Raw genomic sequence first — 17,850 nt, 5'->3', positions numbered from 1 at the left:
TCAAAGTGGGGCTGCAGGCCTTATCAGGGTGTTTGCCAGAGCTAATCCTTCCCCAGAGGTGGGGTAAGCGAGTTGGGATGACCTTCGTCCCCTATGCATGCACCTGGCTAAACGTGCAGGGAACCACATTTGATCATCACATACCTGGCGTACAACATGTGTGTTTTCTCCCTTGCCTTTCATGATAGATGAAAACAAATCTATGTAGAGAACGAGACACACAGCCCACTAGCGAGAGGGGCAGCAGCGAAAAGCCTGTGGAACGTGACGCCTGGCTATCGAGAAGTTCATCCAAAACAGAACATGCAATGTGAAAGAGACTGACTGTAGTGGGCCACCTTTAATGGACACCAGCAGTACTACATTCAAACGGGGGTTGGCTTTTAAGTAGTGCTTTGTTTCCTGTTTTAACCTGGCACGTGGGTGAGAACAAGATTGAGATTGGCACGGGAAACAAGCTGAGGCTGAGAGCACCTGGACAGGGAGAAGGAGGAGGAGGAGGAGGAGGAGGAGTAGGAAGAGGACGAGGACGAGGAGGAGGATGATAAAAGGGAACAGGAAGACAACTGGTCGGTGGGCTGTTTGGGTGAGCTCAAGGTGGTGAAGGCGGACCGAGAGACAAGGAAGAAGAACAACGCAGGAACCTGTGCCAGGGTATTGGCTGGTGAGAGAAAGTGAGAGTGAGTCAAGGCGATAGAAAGGTGAAAGGAGAGTGTGAATGGAGGAGAGTGTAGAGTTGTGGGATGTGGAGGATCAAGATGCGGATGCTGTTAAGATATTTTTACCATGTAGTTTATTTAAAGTAAAATAAGGCTTACCTTTCCCTTTGTCCATGGGGTGTTCCCTACCTATTTTACTAAGGTGCTCATCAGTCAGAGTGAATATCGAAAACAAGTCTGTTCACTGTCCAAATCTAACCCATCTGACCCTACCACTAGTATCACTAAGGCAAAGCGAATTACTACTTCCCGCACAAAAAGCATTGCAACATGTACTCCACTGAGACATATTCAGCTGGAATGTGACAGCCCCGGGCACATCAACGCATCTGACGGAGGGGGGAGGCATGCCTTCCTCCAGCATGGGCAACCTACTTTAAATATCAAAGGCCCCATGCAGAGCTGACCCCTTTTAGAGGGGAGAAGTATGTGGTTTGGGGGAGACAGGAAGTCTGCTCCCAGCACAAACGTCAAGGGAACCCTGCGCTTTAATCAAGAGTCACAGAGGGCTCAGTTAACCAGAGAGACACTTTGATCTACAACAGACAGCGAGATGAGTGGGACTTGGGTGTATGCTGTCACCCACTTGTCCTGTTGCAGAGCACTCTGGTCCTAACCTAATGCATAACAGAACATTGTTGTTGGGGACGCAGGATTGGTTCATTAAGGTGGGTTTAGCCTGCACCGATAACTGGGGCCCGTTTGGCTGTAAAAGAGGGCTGAACCCCTGACTTAGCAGATCACCTGAAGACTTATAAAGGAGTAAGAAGAATGGGGTAAGGAGGACTCATTTGGACCCAAGCTGAAGGTACAGTCTACCTTACATCTTCTGCCAGTGAAGAGAGGCCAGGAGTTCCAAGAGGGAAGCAAGATCCCTCCCCTAAACATCTCCCAGGGAACAGAGGGGGATACCAGACTCAGAGGACCCGTCCAGCAGCTCCAGAACTGGTACTTAGCCAGCACACAGCATGCTCTGCTAACTTCCCAGGTGGGAAGTGCCAGAGTGTCTCTGGACTAAGGACAAGGCCGTTGCCTGCAATCATTATCCTGAGCTTTTGGCTGTCCACCTTGAAAGGACACGAGCCCTGCGAAGAAGCTATGAGGAGTGCCACACAAGCATCATCGAGCATCCATCTTTTGAGGACATTTTTGAGACAGTCGACTCCTTGAACCGCATCCGGCTGTACCGGTGACTGTTGTCACGCTGCAGTCACCACAGCCCTCAGAGACGCCTCGACCAGCATTCCAGATCCAGCACAGAGACAACGATTCTTGGCCCTGAGCCGCTGCGCCGGAAAGCCTGCAGATGTCCGTCCAGCCTCGCTGGCCAAACTGGCTTCCGCCTGGTACCCGCAGCTGTCTCCCGCCACCAACTCTGTCTCAAGGGCTGCCAAGTGCCTTGGAAACGCTTCAACACTGTCGCGCTCCAAGCACTTCTTCAGCATCAAGTACATTGTGGTTCAGCCCCCCTGGCCCTTCTCCAAAGGCCCCTAGAGACAGTTACGACCCTTTGCCCCCTAGGTGCTGGAACCAATAACCTTGAACAGGAACACTGATTACTTTACCAACTACCCTCATGTCGGTATTGAGAGTTCATCCCTTTCCTTTGTGAAACTGTCTGTCCTCTGTGATCCTTTACAGGATGGGTTGTATTTTGTAGTGTGCTAGAACTGTCTGTTGTAGAATAATAAAGTAGATATTTGTATACAACCTTGACTGGACAGTCCCTTTTATCATTGGGTAATAATTGTATTTTCTCTGTGTTGCAACTTACCCACCATGCACGACCTTGCAAAGATAAGCCTGCCATTCCGACCACGTTACCAAAATTAGACAAGGCTGTCTTATAATTCGCTTGTATTCCAATCTGCTCGGATCCCTTCTGGTGTACTAGAGGTGTGGGGCTGATTGATGGTTTAGAAACCGATATTCATCCCTGGACCACTGGGGCCCCGGAAGCTGATTCATCACACTGGCCGTTCCCGGTCGGACTTGGGAATCTCTCGCTCTCTGCTTCTTAGTAGCTCTGCGGTTCACTTTCCACGTCTGTTTCATATGCAGCCTGTTCTTGCCTTGTGGATATAACTCTTGCCAGGACCAACTTCGGGAGTTGCTTCTTCCTGCTGGTGGTGTCAGTGTTGTGCGGGCCGTACTCTCGGTTCCAAGTTGTTTGGATTTCCTCTGTTCTTGCACGCCAGTCTTCCAGCATTTCTCGTTCCGTGCAGACGATGCTCTTAAGCAGGTTCTGCGACAGCTGCACCTCCTTCCACTCTGTTACGTGCAGGGGTCTTCCCCATGTATTCTCATCTTTCTACCCTCTCAGTTTTCCGCCTCCTCTCGCTGGTGCTTTGGCTTTGGACGTGCAAAGCAGGCTCTTGGTGAGCCCTCACTTCGTCACCTTTTTGATGCTGACTGTTTGTTTGGCATTTGTTCTTTTCATAATTTTTTACCAGAATCCAGAAAACCTCTTTGCGCAACGATCTCTTTTCTTTGTGTGAGGTAGTTTCCTAGACTCTGAGTGCTATCGGTTGCTTGCCCTGTCGCTGATAGTCTGACTTGCCTGCAGCCAGGATTGGAATGGCCTATAGGACAATGCCCGAACCAAAAACACAAAATGCCAGTGTGGGCCAGTTATTTTGGGGTCAAAGTGGGCCACCTTTTTGGTACATGTGGGCGAGTTTGAGAAGTTTCTTCACCATGCGACTAGTAGTTTTGATCAGTGATGCTGAATAAATATCACATTTGATCAAAAACCTCCCCCTTGGGTACCACTCAGTCAGAATTGGCATTTGCAACTGTGGGCCACATTTTCATTGGTGCCGTGACAATTTTATGCCCCAGTGCGACCCTGCCTGCATCTGAAGGCTATACCCAACCCTACATATGGGCAGTTTATTAGCCGCTTTTACCCTCTAAAAACGGGTAAATACTTCCAACAATTATAAACGGACAGTTCGGGCCCTCCTCCCTGCATCCCCCTAATTGTAAACCCTAAGTGCAGGTTAACTGTACCCACCTGTACAGATCCATGGCACCTACGGAGCAATACCACAGGAATAACCTCTAGTAAGAGGAACTTTAAGGTAAAATGTATATTTTACTTTGCATGAATTTCTAGGTGCAACGAAGAATTAATTACAAAAAGTTTTCAAATCTATTTTAACTTGAAACACCTCCTAAAAAGCATTTTACCCCCAACTTCCACTCTCCACAGCTTTACGGATTGCTGAGACCCAGTCCTAGAATATGACAAGGGCTTCCCAGCGTTGACCTTCCAGCCACAGCAAGCAAGACTTACTCTGCGGCCCTGGGAACTCCCAGACGGTCCTGCAAGAAGGAAAGGGCGCCAGAGAGTGGGAACGAGAAGCTGTACATTCTTAAAGGCAGGGGGAGACGGGAATTATTAAATTATCCAGTTAAAATAAACGCCATCATCTCTGCACAAAGTCATGCATGTAAACTGCTGGAACCGGTCTTAAATAAAGTTGTAAAAAAACAAATACTCTTGCTTCAAAATCTTACTGGGAGCACTGGGGTATACCCAATAGCTAAACTCCCTCTGCCCTCCGTAACCAACCTTTAATTTCTTGACTCGTTAATTCCACCTGGCAGCCCTTTCATAGTGGCTATATGCCGGTCCGATAGCACAGCGAGTAGAGCGCTCGCTTTGACATCTGTGCAGAGTCTGCTGACGCCGGTTCGAATCCCGGCAGGGCCGAACTCAGCCTTTCATCCTACATAGGTCGATAAATGAGCACCCGGTAAATGAGCACCACACACCGGGTAAGCGCTCAGATACCTGAGGGTTCGTAGCGCTATATAAATGCCTAATTATTATTATTATTATTATTGTAACCAACCCCTGTGGGCTAGAAGGCTACGGTGTTGACCATAACGGATGTAAATAATGGCATAAATGTGCCATTGCCGTCATTATGCCCCCCATACCCCAATCCCAGACTCCCGCTGCCCCTCCTTCCAGTAGAATCTCCTCGCCTCGTTGCCAGTTCTTACAATAAAATGAGTTGTGAAAGAGAGTAGAGGTTCCATACACTGAGCCCTCTGGCTGGAGCCCCCTGGTAGTGTCTGCACGCCCCTGCTCCCTGCTGTCATTACGCCTCGCTTCCGCGGACCCCCCCCCCCCCCAATCCCCCCGCAAGTGTGAAATGCAGGCACCAAAGGCTTCTAAAAAGAAAAATCCTGAAGCCTATTTCCTTGTCCCTTTGCAGCTAAGGCTGTTTATGTTTTCTTAGGCTAAGAGTCGATCTCATGTTATCAAAGAATTGATCGGTTGTTTTTTTTTCTTCTAATGATTGATTTTGCCGCAATTATATGCGGAGGGAGCTCCAACGCAGCCCCCGCACCCCTCCTTAACTCCCTCTACATTATTTATTCGCCTAAACACTTCCCCCACATCTATTTGAGACAAAATCACATTTTTTTGATCGGATGAATTCTCCTGGGCCATAAACTCCTGTTGCCATTGGCTAATAGCGATAAAATGCAAAAATGTGGGAGCGCCACAACTCGGAGCGAACACAGCCAAATCACCTCTTCTGTGGGAAGGTTCCAACTCAGGGGGGTCTACAACCAGGATTTTACCCAGAAGAGGCATACTATTTGCATGTCAGTCCGGTCTCGCTCATAGGGGCTGCACCTCGCTGCACCGAAATGCTAGGCAATTCTGCTCTGAACAGAAGCTACCGGCATAGCAACCCCAGACGCATGTTTCGGCCTTGTTGGGCACCATCAGTGATTTGAAGCTGTGCCTCTCTAAGCACAGTGAGCAAGGGGTCCATGTCCGGATTACCCTTGGTAACCTAGTGGTAAACCTCAAGCCTAATGACGGTGAATACCCAGCTTGTGGGCCTACCCTGCTGGTAACGGCACGGCTGGACCCACGTTAAGTGCCGTCGCTTAGCTCGGGCTGCTAACGGGGAGATGGCAACTACAGGCAGGGTTGGCCAGTCAGGCTCTTATCACACCAGTAGGTATCCTACATTCTGGGGCCCGCTCCCCACATTCCATTGAATGGCCGTTTATATAGACTGGACTGTGTACTGTTCCCATCTTGAACCGTAGTACCTATTTGAACAGCATCCCGTTATTGGGCAATATTGACCTGCTTTGAAAATTCACAGGCTGCTCCTGTCAATTGTCAATATTATTTGTAAAAACAGCTGCATTTTTACTTGGTACAAGAAATACAGAGGTTTAAAGGATCATTTAACCTCACACTCTGAGAGGCAAAGTGACAGATGTGCTGCTTACAATTTGTATCAACCGAACGTAATCCCAAGTGTTTCTTAATCTGTTTCCGACTGGAACTCTTTCTTTAAATAATTGGGGTTTTATTTTCTTGTGTGTTCATCTGAGCTGCTTTAATCTTGCTGAGATTAAGTGAAAATCTTTTGAAATCCTCCCCAACCGATGATTAGGGCAGGGAGCTTTGAACAGGACAAAAGTCTGACAGTCTGCACATCGGATACACGCCGAGGCAAAATGGCTTCCGTTTATTTGACAGACGAGCAGCCAGCTCCATTCGTATTATGGGTAGTCCGGATTCTTGCTGGGTATTGCAAGTTGAGCAGCATTTGAACTGTTAACTCTTTTTAGGTTTGTTATACACGTACTCTAGTTTGTTACAATTGCCAAAAATAATTTAGTTTGAAAAATGTTCTAAGCACAACCCACAGAATAGTTTGGGGCAGAATATGGCTCATTCTTCGAATTGCGCAGTGCAGAAAACCCTGCTCCTACCACACAATACCTGTCAGATTCCAATAAACCATGCAAACGTGCTGGTTACACATGCGCAAGAACGTTTTGCGCAGCCCTAATTAGCGCTAGTGTTAGTAAAATTTGTCCTCAATGGCAGTTTGTAAAGCACGTTCGTCAAAGCTGGTGAGCCAAACATTGCTGCCCACCTGCCTTTGAATGGTACTTCTATTAATTTTGACAATAAAGACAGTGATACATTGTTGTAAATGTGATCCCAGGTACTGCCAGGAAAAGATAACCCCTCTGGAGCGCCAGTGGTGGTGATGGGTACACTTCTGTCCACAGCGATATGTACATTTTTCAGGCACTTCACATAGTAAGAAGTGCCGGGAAGGACAGCAATGTGCTGGGCTATAGACAAGGTCACTATCAAATGTTTACAGTCAAGAATCATCATGTGTGTATCGAATGGATTGTGTCCTCCCACGTATTCCTCATTTTATGAGATTTCCATATCCAGCTTCAGCTGCCTGCTTTGGAAATTTTGTTCAGGCACAGGGCGCTGCGCATCGATGTCGGTCGACTCGATGTCCCTCGGAGTCCTCCGTCTCAATGTCAACGTCATCGATGGTATAAAGAGCGTGCAGCGACCGTTAGCTTCAGTTCTGTTTTTCTGCGAAAGTTATCACTTCTGATACGGTACGCTTCGGTTCCTTATTGAGAATCTTCGAGTATATTATTGAAAAATGGCATCATCATCGGCGTCTTCGACTCCGAGGTTTAAGAAGTGCCAATATTGTGGGACATCTTTGACCCAAAGATGTCCCTTACGGACTCCCATCGGGTGGGTCTGTGGTGCCTCGGTTCCTCTCACGCTACCTTCAACTGTAAGGCCTTCCTATCAATGATGCCAAAAGCTGTGAAAGAGCGAAGAGGAACATTTGTGGCAGGTAGGTCAAAATCCCTGTCAACCCCGTAAAAAAAGTGTATTCAGAAGAGTCGAGAAATGTTTCTCCTCATCATAAAAAGATGAGAGCGAGATCACGCAGTGGTTCTTCCGGAATGGGTTAAATGCCCAACGAAATGGGCCTCTCCATCTGAGTGGGAGACGTTCAGAATAAAAATGATGCAAGTTTTTGAGAATGTGGCCTTGATCCCTCAAACACATGAAAGCCATGCCCAGGTCGAAAAACTCAAAATGAAAAAAGATGAGGGCAAAAACCGTGCACCTTGGGGCCTTGAAGGCAAAGAAAAATCTCATCGAGAGCAGTTGAAGGATCCCTCGAGTTGGGACAAATCTTCCTTGAGGAAGAAGTCATCAACGCCATTGGCACCGAAAGACTCCTCATCGGACCATGACAGGTCCTCAACGCAAAAGGCGTTGGACAAGTCCTCGATGCCGAAAACGCTGACCCCTTGACGTCGACTGTCGTAGCCCTCTACGTCGACTGTGTCGATTATGCGGTGCCATCGAGGATCACAGAAAAGGTGTATACACCTTTAACAAAAAAGGACTTTTTTGAGTCACTTTCTTTGATTTATGAGGAAGCAGAACATCCTTCGGATGATTTGCAACCCTTTGGTCTTCAATATGGAGTTCAAACTACATATCTACCTGTTGGAGCTGAGGGCAATCAGACAAGCGCTGAAGGACTTTCTGCCCTCTGTACGGGGAAAGAACGTCCAGATAATGACAGACAACACAGTGGCCATATACTACTTCAAAAAGAGAGGAGGTGTAGAGTCACTACCACTGTGCAGAGTGGCAATGCAGCTCTGGTTCTGGGCAATTCAAGAAGGAATCTCCTTATCAGCAATTTACCTACCCGGAGAGGAGAACACGAGGGTGGATGCTCTGAGCAGGCAGAGCACAGTCTGCCATGAGTGGGAACTAGCTCGGAAAGTCCTGCAGGAGATCGTCACCCTTTCGGAAACAACCCAAGTGGATATGTTCGCGACCGGTGTCAACCAGAAGTGCGAACAGTACTGCTCAAGGGAATATCCCATAAGAGGAGCACTAGGGGACGCGTTCGTAGTGGAATGGGAGTTTCCACCCCTGTACAAATTTCCTCCAATCCTCGTCATTCCTCAAGTCATAAGGAGGTTGTGGAGGTTCAGGAAATCCATGATCCTAATTGCTCCGGATTGGGCCAGGAGGACGTGGTACCCGGACCTTCTGGACATGTCCATCTGCCCTCCAATACGTCTCCCACAAAGGGAGGACTCTCTCTCCATCTCTATCTCCATCCCTCACTCTCTCTCTCCATCTCTCTCTCTTTCTCTCGGTCTCGTTGGATTCTCCATCCAGAGTTCAAGACTCTCAACCTTCACGCATGGTTTCTGAGTGGTTGAGATACAAGGATTGGGACCTCTCAGAAAACGTAATGAAGATTTTGCTTAAGGCCAGAAGGCCAGTAACAAAGTCCCTGTACCGCTGCCGTTGGAACAAATTCTGCAGCTGGTGCAGGGTTAAGAATGAGGATCAGTTTACATGCAGTACACCTATGGTGTTACCATTCTTATTACACCTGGCCAACTTGGGGCTCCAGGTTGGTACAATCAAGGGGTATTTTGCAGCGCTCTCTATTTTTAAGCGCTCCCCTGAAGAGGTATCTTTTTTAAAGATTCTCCTTGTGATACAATTCTTAAAAGGACTGACAAATACATGTCCCCCAGTCCCATTTCAAGTCACAACTTGTTACCTCACCCTAGTATTGAGATTTCTAATGTGTGCTCCTTTTGAGCCTATCCATACCTGTCCTGTTAGGTTTTTAACCTTGAAGACCATCCTTTTAGTGACATATGACCATCTAAAACCACCCAAAAACAGAGTTTAAATCTCTCTAGCCAGGTCGTCAAATGATTTAATGGTTTTATATCCGATTCGCCCATTCTTACCTGAGCCCAAAAGTGCCTGCATTGCCCATACCATAATACGAGACCAGCTAGACTACTGGAGTTAAATATTCTTGGGAGACATGGACCTCCTATTCTGCTACCTGCAAGCTCTACAGAATACCACACCCAGAAGTCCAACCGATACCCCCAAGCCTGCCCATAGGTCTTTAGCTTTAAGGAGACTGGACTGGCAACCTGTAGAAGCATGGGTACCTCTAAAGCACTCACCCTGGCCCATAAGATCTTGGTTGGCCCTGCGCCTCCCTTCTTAAAGGACATACTTCTTTGAAAGAGATCTTCATTCCCATAATAAACCTCTTATTGGAGCCTCTTGCTTTGCATGTCAGTACAGGGTTATATGTGATTTTACCAAAGGTAAAATGGGAGGGGTACATTTCAGAGTGGTCAAAATACCGACAAAATACTGAATTTATTTTTTTTATTTGGGATGGGTCCACCCCTCTCAAGCCTCCTGTTTTTCTATCCTTTTAACCCCAACCCCATACCCACCAATTTTAAGCCCTTACCCTACTATCATATAAAAGTTTTCGGTATTTTGGGTTTCGGTAAAACTTACCCTCTGATTTATTTTCATTCCTTCTCCACTGGGTATATAATGTAAACATTTAATAGTAACATTAAACAACAGTGGTGACAAATGGGATCCCTGTTGGACCCCAAATTCCAGGATGAAAGTGTTGTGCTTCAAAATGGTCAAGTTTCACGCTACATGTGCCACAGACAATAGGGAGGAACCCGTTTTTGGCCAGGGCATAGGTTTTGGCCACTGAGACAAGGGTCTCTAATATAACCTGATTTTCGACCATGTTGAAGGCACCCGATAGACCCCGAAACCGGCATGCCAAATGATTGGGTCAAATCCCAGATTGCTTTTTGCCCAATAGTTTGCATTTTTCAGGATGCTCCTGCAGTTGTAGACGCTACCTTGAAAAAGATTTGTTGCAGATAATGAACCTTGGAAATGGGTCTGTAATTCGCGCTTGTGATGGTGTCCAATAAGAATTTCTTTAATGGACTGGGGGTTGCCTAGGCCACTGGTAGGCTTCCGCGTCCTTAATAATGCACTTGTATCATCCGTAGAGACCAAATGGAAAGCAAGCTCCTGCGATGGACGAGAACAAGGTTGGCTACTGACCAAAGCCTGTTTCACCCTGGTTGTGGGATCTGGCAGTTTCGTAGTCTGTGTGGGGAAGAGACTATGGATTTTGGTAACCTTATTGCAAATTGTCGTACCATGACTTGGAGAACACTGGTCCTGCTACTCTACAGGCACCAGTTGAGTCAACCTATCAAACGGTTCTTGTAGAATGATCTAATAATTGCAATTACGCTTTGCTAGCAGTCACTATAGCATATCTCTATTCCTTGTGTAGTGTTTTTAAGGAGGCTGTGCCAGAGAACGTTTGATAGCCTGTAACACTAGGACCATATCAAGCTTGTACTGTGGATCTCCATTGGCTGCCAACAATGGAACCACCAAAAGCATATACCCTGTACTTGGTGCATAAGACACTCCCTGGCTGTACTCCACTGTGCTGCTCCACAATCTTAAAATGCTGTCTCCCACCTAGAGGCAGAAGGTTATCCAATCAGTTCACTCTTGCACAAGCTGATAGGAGAGATTCAGTGGCTGAACCCTCTGCTTCCATCATTGGACTCTTTGGAACATCCCCAGTCCACACCTTTGGTCTGAGGCCCAGATTCTCGGATTCCACCTTCAGACTCTGCCTTTCCACTCTAGATTTGGTGATTCATCCACTCACCCCAGAGACTGTCCTCCCTCCTGTCCTATTATCCAGAAATCCCTGCTGCTTTGTGAGCCCTTCCCCTTCAGTAGCCCATGGCTAGCGTCTCACTTGCAGTCCAGCCTGAGTGATGGCGAAGCTGTCCGCTCTTCCCACCCTAGCCCTTCATCTGTCGCACTCTGAGGGTAACCCTAGGTAGTATTGAATTGATATTTTATTTCTATCGCTTGTACACAAGTGTTTCAGAGCGCGACGGCGCCTTACCACTACCCCATGTTTGCCAGTCCACATTCCTGCTTTACTGCCATCTGGATCGAGTTTCCCTCTTTCTCTGCACTTTAAGGTGACATTTGGTGCCCTACAAAAAAACTAACCTTAAATTAAGTTGATGGTGTAAACAAATAGATATTTTTGGAATCGTTTTTCAATGTTCTGTTTATAAGGGGCCAGAATTTGCAAGGATGCAAATCCATGATAGGTGTCCATTATGAGGATTTAGGATTAAACGTATGTAATTTATTCTCATCTCGGGAGGATAGCTAAGGGGCAACGTGCTCGCCTAGGAAGCAAGATGACGAGGAGCAACACCGGTTCTATCCCTGGGTCCGCGCTTAGAAACCTCTGGGTATTAAGCACATTATAAATAACCTATCATATCATGGAGCATGTTGACTGATGAGGGCTATGCAAATGTTTGTGCCAAGAGATGCTGACAAGCGTGTGCGCTGTACAGCCATGTACATTAATGACTGACGTTCTATTTCTCTTCTTTCAGCCATGGAATACCACGAGAAGCTCCATACAATTGGAGTCAAAGAAGGACTAAAGGAGAGGAAGCTAAACAAAGCTGTGGAGAATTTCACCTGGAACATTACTCTACTAAAGGTAGGCGCAGGCGGGTCTCCCTATTTCCATGCTGCTCGCTCAGGTTCCTGAAACTCGTTCTCACGATCTAGCTTGCTGGTCAAGCTTCATCCCCACTGCTGTGTGTCCTACAGGCTGATTGGCCTGTGTGGAAAGCGGGAGTTTGTCCTACTAGTCTCATGCCTCTGAACACCTCGTAGGGCTGAGACGACCTGATGTTTAACTGACTGAAAGTGTGATGCTTCCCCTATAGGCAGTGCTCCAGATAACACTTTGAAATGGGAGTATTGTACTCCCTATTTTTTTAAGTTGGGAGTAAAATGATTTTGATGGGAGTTAAAGTTTAAGTCCCATTCCCAATGGAAGTATTTTATAAGCGAGTTAAAAATGGAAATGTTTTAGTAATTCATTATTTCTTTGCACCTAGTTGTTCATACACATTAAAAGATACAGGTTTACTTCTTCTGATCAGGTTGTAATAATAGTACTTTCTTCCTGTGCACTACTGGTCCCAAACATATCCATGGAGCTGGGTGTGGGAAAGCAGGGGCAAAGGGTCCTATGTGCCGGTTTCCTTTTTTGTTGGGAGTATTTTTACTCCCCATTTTGATTTTTGGGGAGTTTTTGCCTACATTTAGCGAGTAAAAGTGGCTGATACACCCCTTAGCTGCAGGGCAGCCTACAGGTCAGTCTGCCCTTGTAGATTTAGGTAATAGATTGATAATAGATTGATTAAGAGAGGCCTGGCAGTGCCGCAATGTATTCCTGTGTGGGTAGAAATTTCAGGCCAGCATTTATGAAGCCACTTTGTCAATAGTAATCATGTAAGCAGTAATTGCCTCTATTGGGGTCTGTATAGCTCAATGTGGACTAGTAGGCAAACTTCCCTGCCTAGCCACAATGGCCTTTATACATCGTAATGGAAGAGTATACAATGTAATTTGACACCAATTATTAGTCTAATGGATGCTTCCCTTCAACAGGCTACTCGTAATCGCTTCCAGGCACAGGTTTGTGCAGATGTTTTATGGAGCTGCTGCATCGTTCCGTACTAATTGTCATTTCATATGTTACCACTGGTGGTGAAAGTGAAATCCTCAGTACATTTAAGCAATTACACACTCCACATGAAACTCCAAGCTGCGCCACAAAACCGTGTCTAAATGCACTCACCTGTGCTTTCTTCCTTGTCCTGGACCAAGGCCTAGATTTTACCGTTGTTCTTGACACAGGCTTCCTTACTGGGATCCTGCCTCCTGAACTCTCAAACTTCATGAGCCCGATGTCGAAGGGGAGGCAGGCCAAAATGGGGGGAGACTGTATGGGAGACCCCAATCAGAGACACAGTTTTGTACCAGGGAGTCAACAGACCCAGTGGGGATGCGTTGTGTACGCAAACGGACTGCCCCCCACCTCTGGTATTAACAGGCAGGTTACACAGAAAAGTGGGAACACAATGAAGGCACCAAAGTCTTTGTAGAAACCAGGATTAGATGTATTACAGAAAGAGGAGTAAACTCATTGCCAGCAAGTAAAGTACACAATGGACTAGCTAGGCACACCCACTGCCATAGAGCCCAGGGCCTGGGAAGTACCCTTGGATACACGGGCGAGCAGGGACCCGAAGGGAAGGGAAGGGTTGTAGAGGAAGTGGGAGAAGGGGGGTCGGTAGAGACAGAGGGCTGAGAGACCGGGGACAAAAAGAAGGGAAGCGAGAGAGAGGGGGTCGCCCAGTGAAAAGGTGAAACCCAGTGAGAGCGTTGCCACCCAGTGAGAGAGCGCACTTAGGGGCACACGAGTGAGAAAGAGAGAAGGAGCAAGAGGGACACACGCACTATACAAAATATTACATGGCATCTTACGTTGGGTCTGTCAATAACAGAGCATCTGGTGTCTTAGCTGTTAAGACCTGAGGGTATTCATGAATTCAGAGGTCTGGCAGCGGAAAAGTCTTTTGTAGAACATCCTGGGGGTTTATGACTTCAGTCCTGGTCCCCTTGGAGTAGGTTCCAGGGTATTTCCCAGGTGTCTTATTCCTTTCCTCAGGAGAGGCCTGGGAGATTGTTTAGTTTAGTTTAGTTTAGTTTATTCATTTGTATTGCGCACCAGACCCGCGAGTATGAGGGCGCATGAGCAGCAAGGTTATTCAAAGCTTGGTTACAAGTTGCTTATACATATCTTATACATATCACTTACAGTGTTACAGTGAGGTACAAAGGGCAGTTTTACAAGAGAAGTATAGTACATTACAGATATTTTAAAGAGTTTGCAGAAAAGCATTCATTCTAGGATAGTGGCAGTGTGGTGTTGGGTTAGAGGTATTAGTGATCTTTGTTCTTTATCCATTGGATATAATTGCGTCTAAAGTGTGTGAAGGTTTGTGGTGTCCTGAGGGATGGTGGTAGGGCGTTCCAGTGTTGGGGTGCCTTCACCTGGAAGCTGTTGCCGCCCATTTTAGTGCGTTTGAACCTAGGGACTATGAGTAGGTTTGCGTTAGAGGTCCTGGTGGGTCTGTTGGGGGTGTATTTGCATATTCTGTCTGCCAGGTAGCGTGGGGCAGCGTTGTTCAGACATTTGTGGGTTAGCGATGCTACTTTGAGCAAGATTTTGTCTGAGGTGTTGAGCCAGTTATGGGATTTCCGGATGTTGGAGATGTGGGCTCTCCTGGGGATGTTAAGCGCTGCTCTGAGAGCGTTGTTTTGGAGCATCTGAATTTTGTTGGTGATTTGCTTGCTGGCTCCTACGTAGAGGGCATTACAGTAATCCAATTTGGATAATACCAAGGCTCTGGCTAGTGTAATGCAACTCTGGGGAGATAGGAAGGGTTTGGCTGCTCTTATAATCTTACATGTGTACGCCGTGGACGATGCCATAGAACTAACCTGTTTGTGGAAGGTTAGGGCGGAGTCGAGGTATATTCCTAAAGTTTTCACTTCTTTAGCTACCTTGATCGGGTTCCCGTCTATGATGAAGTTAGCGTAGTTGTGGTCGAGTTTGGTTAGGTTGGGGTGGAACCAAGGATGATGAGTTCAGTTTTGTCATCATTCAGGCATAGACTGTGCGAAGTCATCCATGCCTGGATGATGAGGTACACCTTGTTCACCAAGGCCAAATCCTGGTTGTAGTCTCCCGTCAGCGGGATGAGGATCTGTGTATCATCAGCGTAGTTGGTGTAGGTGATACCCAGGCCATCTAGATCATCAAACAGGGGCTTTGTGAACACGTTGTACAGAGTGGGGGAGACGCAGGAGCCCTGAGGGACTCTGAATGTGATGGGGATGGGGATGGGGTCGGCAGCGGCAGTGGTGGAGAAGACACGCATGGATCTGTTGCTGAAGAATGACTCGATACAGCTGATGGCTTCTTGGGAGAAGTGCGCAGCTGAGTCCAGATGATTGCATAGGATTCTGTGGTCAACTAGATCAAACGCCGCGGAGAGGTCTAGTAGGAGTAGTAATGCAGTTTTACCGTTGTCTCTGATGGTGTCTATTTGGGCTTTCAGATCAATGAGGGCTGTTTCAGTCCCGTGTAGGGGTCTGAAGCCTGATTGTCGCGTACCTAGGAGGTGGTTTGTTTCCAGGTGTTTTTGGATTTGTTGGTATGCTGTCTTGTCTAGTATCTTGAGCAGGATGGGTCTATAGTTGGTCGGGATAGAGGGGTCAAGGGAAGATTTTTTAAGGATTGTAATAACAGATTAGTCAAGACAGAATCACTGGTCGATCTGAATTTCTTTTCATTTTATTAAACAAACATACACACAGATGCAGGACATACATTCAACACTTAGAATTTATTGCAAGTTCGGCCTTTCTGTAACCTAATTCCAGAGAAAGTCATTATCCTTATGGCTGAGCTTCAAACTGTTTATTTCCTTGAAAAGGCAAATTATCTGTTTTCTCATCTTATTTGCTGGGATTTGGGGAGTTGAACAGAATACCATGTCGGGGTTCAGTCCTAGCTTTATTTAATTTGTTCTCATTCACAATTTCAGCTTTTAAATTTGCATTTTCCAGATCCCCTAGATTTGACCTTTTCACCAAATACAGAAGTTTGTTCACGGTATTGGCTTATCAACTCCTATCAAATGTCCACCTTTTCGCAATTCTGCCTCATGTCACTTTAAAATGTGGTTATTACTTACTGGTACTTAAAAATATCGATCTTGGGCCTTGTCAATTATAGTGTGATGTTAGGAGAGTGCAAACATCACACATTTAGCTGGCATGTGTGTGTGTTTATCGAATGCTGTGCACAGGTTTGATATTTAAAATGGCATCTTGCTCTGCATATTTTCTTTGTAGTAGATTTATTGACTGCATAACAATCAGGACTCATCAATATTGTTGCAAACAATGAGCAGGTTTAGAGAATGAGCCAATGCAATGTGAAAATGAACCCTTTGAGCTAATAAGAACACTTACCTGGTGACCCCGAGCAACTCTCTCTAAGAAGAGAGGAAGACTTAAAGGGCTGAAATTTGAACGGTAACAGCAGCCCTGAGCCTTATTAGTGGTAGGGATAGAGCATTGGATAGAATAGATTGTGGTGTGCGGTGCTGTGTTTTGGAGGCTGACGGTACCTGCACGTTGCTCTGTGTTCCATAAGGAAGACATGGTATCAAGAATAGACAGACACACATAATCACAGTTCAAGGGTTTTTCTTAAACTGGATATGCAGGTTGGAAAAACACCTAATCTAAATTTACAGCTATGATGGGAGCAATCTACGACCATCAAATGAAAAAAAAGCAGTCCTAGTGGTGTCTTGTCAAAATAAAAGGGCCTATATACTAAAAAAAAAGTAAAAAATAAATCCAATCCTTACAAATAAACACCACTCCCGAAGACCCCCAAACCAGGTGATCCTCCCTCACTGGTCCACCCCCAGGAACAGGACCTGATAGCGATGGCCATGTCCTAGCCACCTGGATGGCAGATCCCTGGGGACTAGTCAGGGAGACCCCGTCAGGTTTCTCATAGTTCCATTGTGCTTTACTGTGAATGGAAGTCTGACTTTCATCTTTAATGACAGAAGGAGGAGCTATACTACAAAGGTTAAACACTGGCTCAGAGCACGCGCGGTGTGTGACAGTGTTTGGAGGCGGACAGTACCTGCATGTTGCTTTGTGTCCCATTGTGCTTCACTGTGAATGGAAGTCTGACTTTAATCTCTACTGCAAGAAGGATGTGCTGTACTACAAAAGCTGCACACCGGCATGGAGCATGCGTGGTGTGAGACACAGGTTGTTGGGAATTTGGGAGATTAGCGGTTGGTAGTGGACCACGGTAACGCACTTCCAAAAGGAGCTGACATTGGAACTGAAACTGTTGGTGAGCGATTTTTCTACCAGCTTGATCCTCCACTTGGCTGGGAATGATTTATGACCTTCGGAGTGGCAGGCCGATTACTTCTCCTGATTTATGCCCTAGTAAGGACGTGGAGATGCTTGTCGCTATCTTCCTCCCTCTTCTTTTGTCTCTGCTGGAAAATGCCCCCTCCCCTAGCCAAACGGTCTGCCCACTCATATACCGCCCAAATCAACACAAAAGAATAAAAAACAATGCCTTCATTTGATATTGTCCTTTTTTCCCCTAACACCGGAAATGGACACAGCCCCTTCACTGTCAAATAATGTTACGGACACTATTTCTTATTCAAAAGCAAGAAATGAGAAGCTGGCCCCCTCACTACAGGATAATATTCAGACCCACCATTCAGTTCAACATGTGGACGCTTCTCCGCCTGACGTCATCAACACATCAATAAACTTGTCGGCAATGGACACTCGTACAGACATAAGTGCCCCCTCTGATCCTCAATTACAAAACGATCATTGCCTCCTGGGCACAGACTACTTTTCATCATCTCCTGCTTCCTCTCT

The 17,850-nt window shown here is 46.5% G+C and overlaps 1 protein-coding gene across 1 annotated transcript in view; it reads left to right on the top strand.

Moving 5' to 3' along the window:
* Nucleotides 1–17,850, top strand: part of PLCL2 (phospholipase C like 2) — a 623,826-nt gene that overhangs the window by 536,418 nt on the left and 69,558 nt on the right. Inside the window, exon 5 of the mRNA XM_069648899.1 lies at nucleotides 11,880–11,989. Coding sequence (XP_069505000.1) covers nucleotides 11,880–11,989 — 110 coding nt within the window. The remainder of the gene's footprint in view (nucleotides 1–11,879; nucleotides 11,990–17,850) is intronic.

This window comes from Ambystoma mexicanum, chromosome 2q (genome assembly GCF_040938575.1).
Source record: "Ambystoma mexicanum isolate Mex_15411 chromosome 2q, UKY_AmexF1_1, whole genome shotgun sequence".
NCBI classification, from domain to species: domain Eukaryota; kingdom Metazoa; phylum Chordata; class Amphibia; order Caudata; family Ambystomatidae; genus Ambystoma; species Ambystoma mexicanum.
Note: the sequence above shows the minus strand (reverse complement) of the source record. Positions and strands in the feature narration are given on the sequence as shown.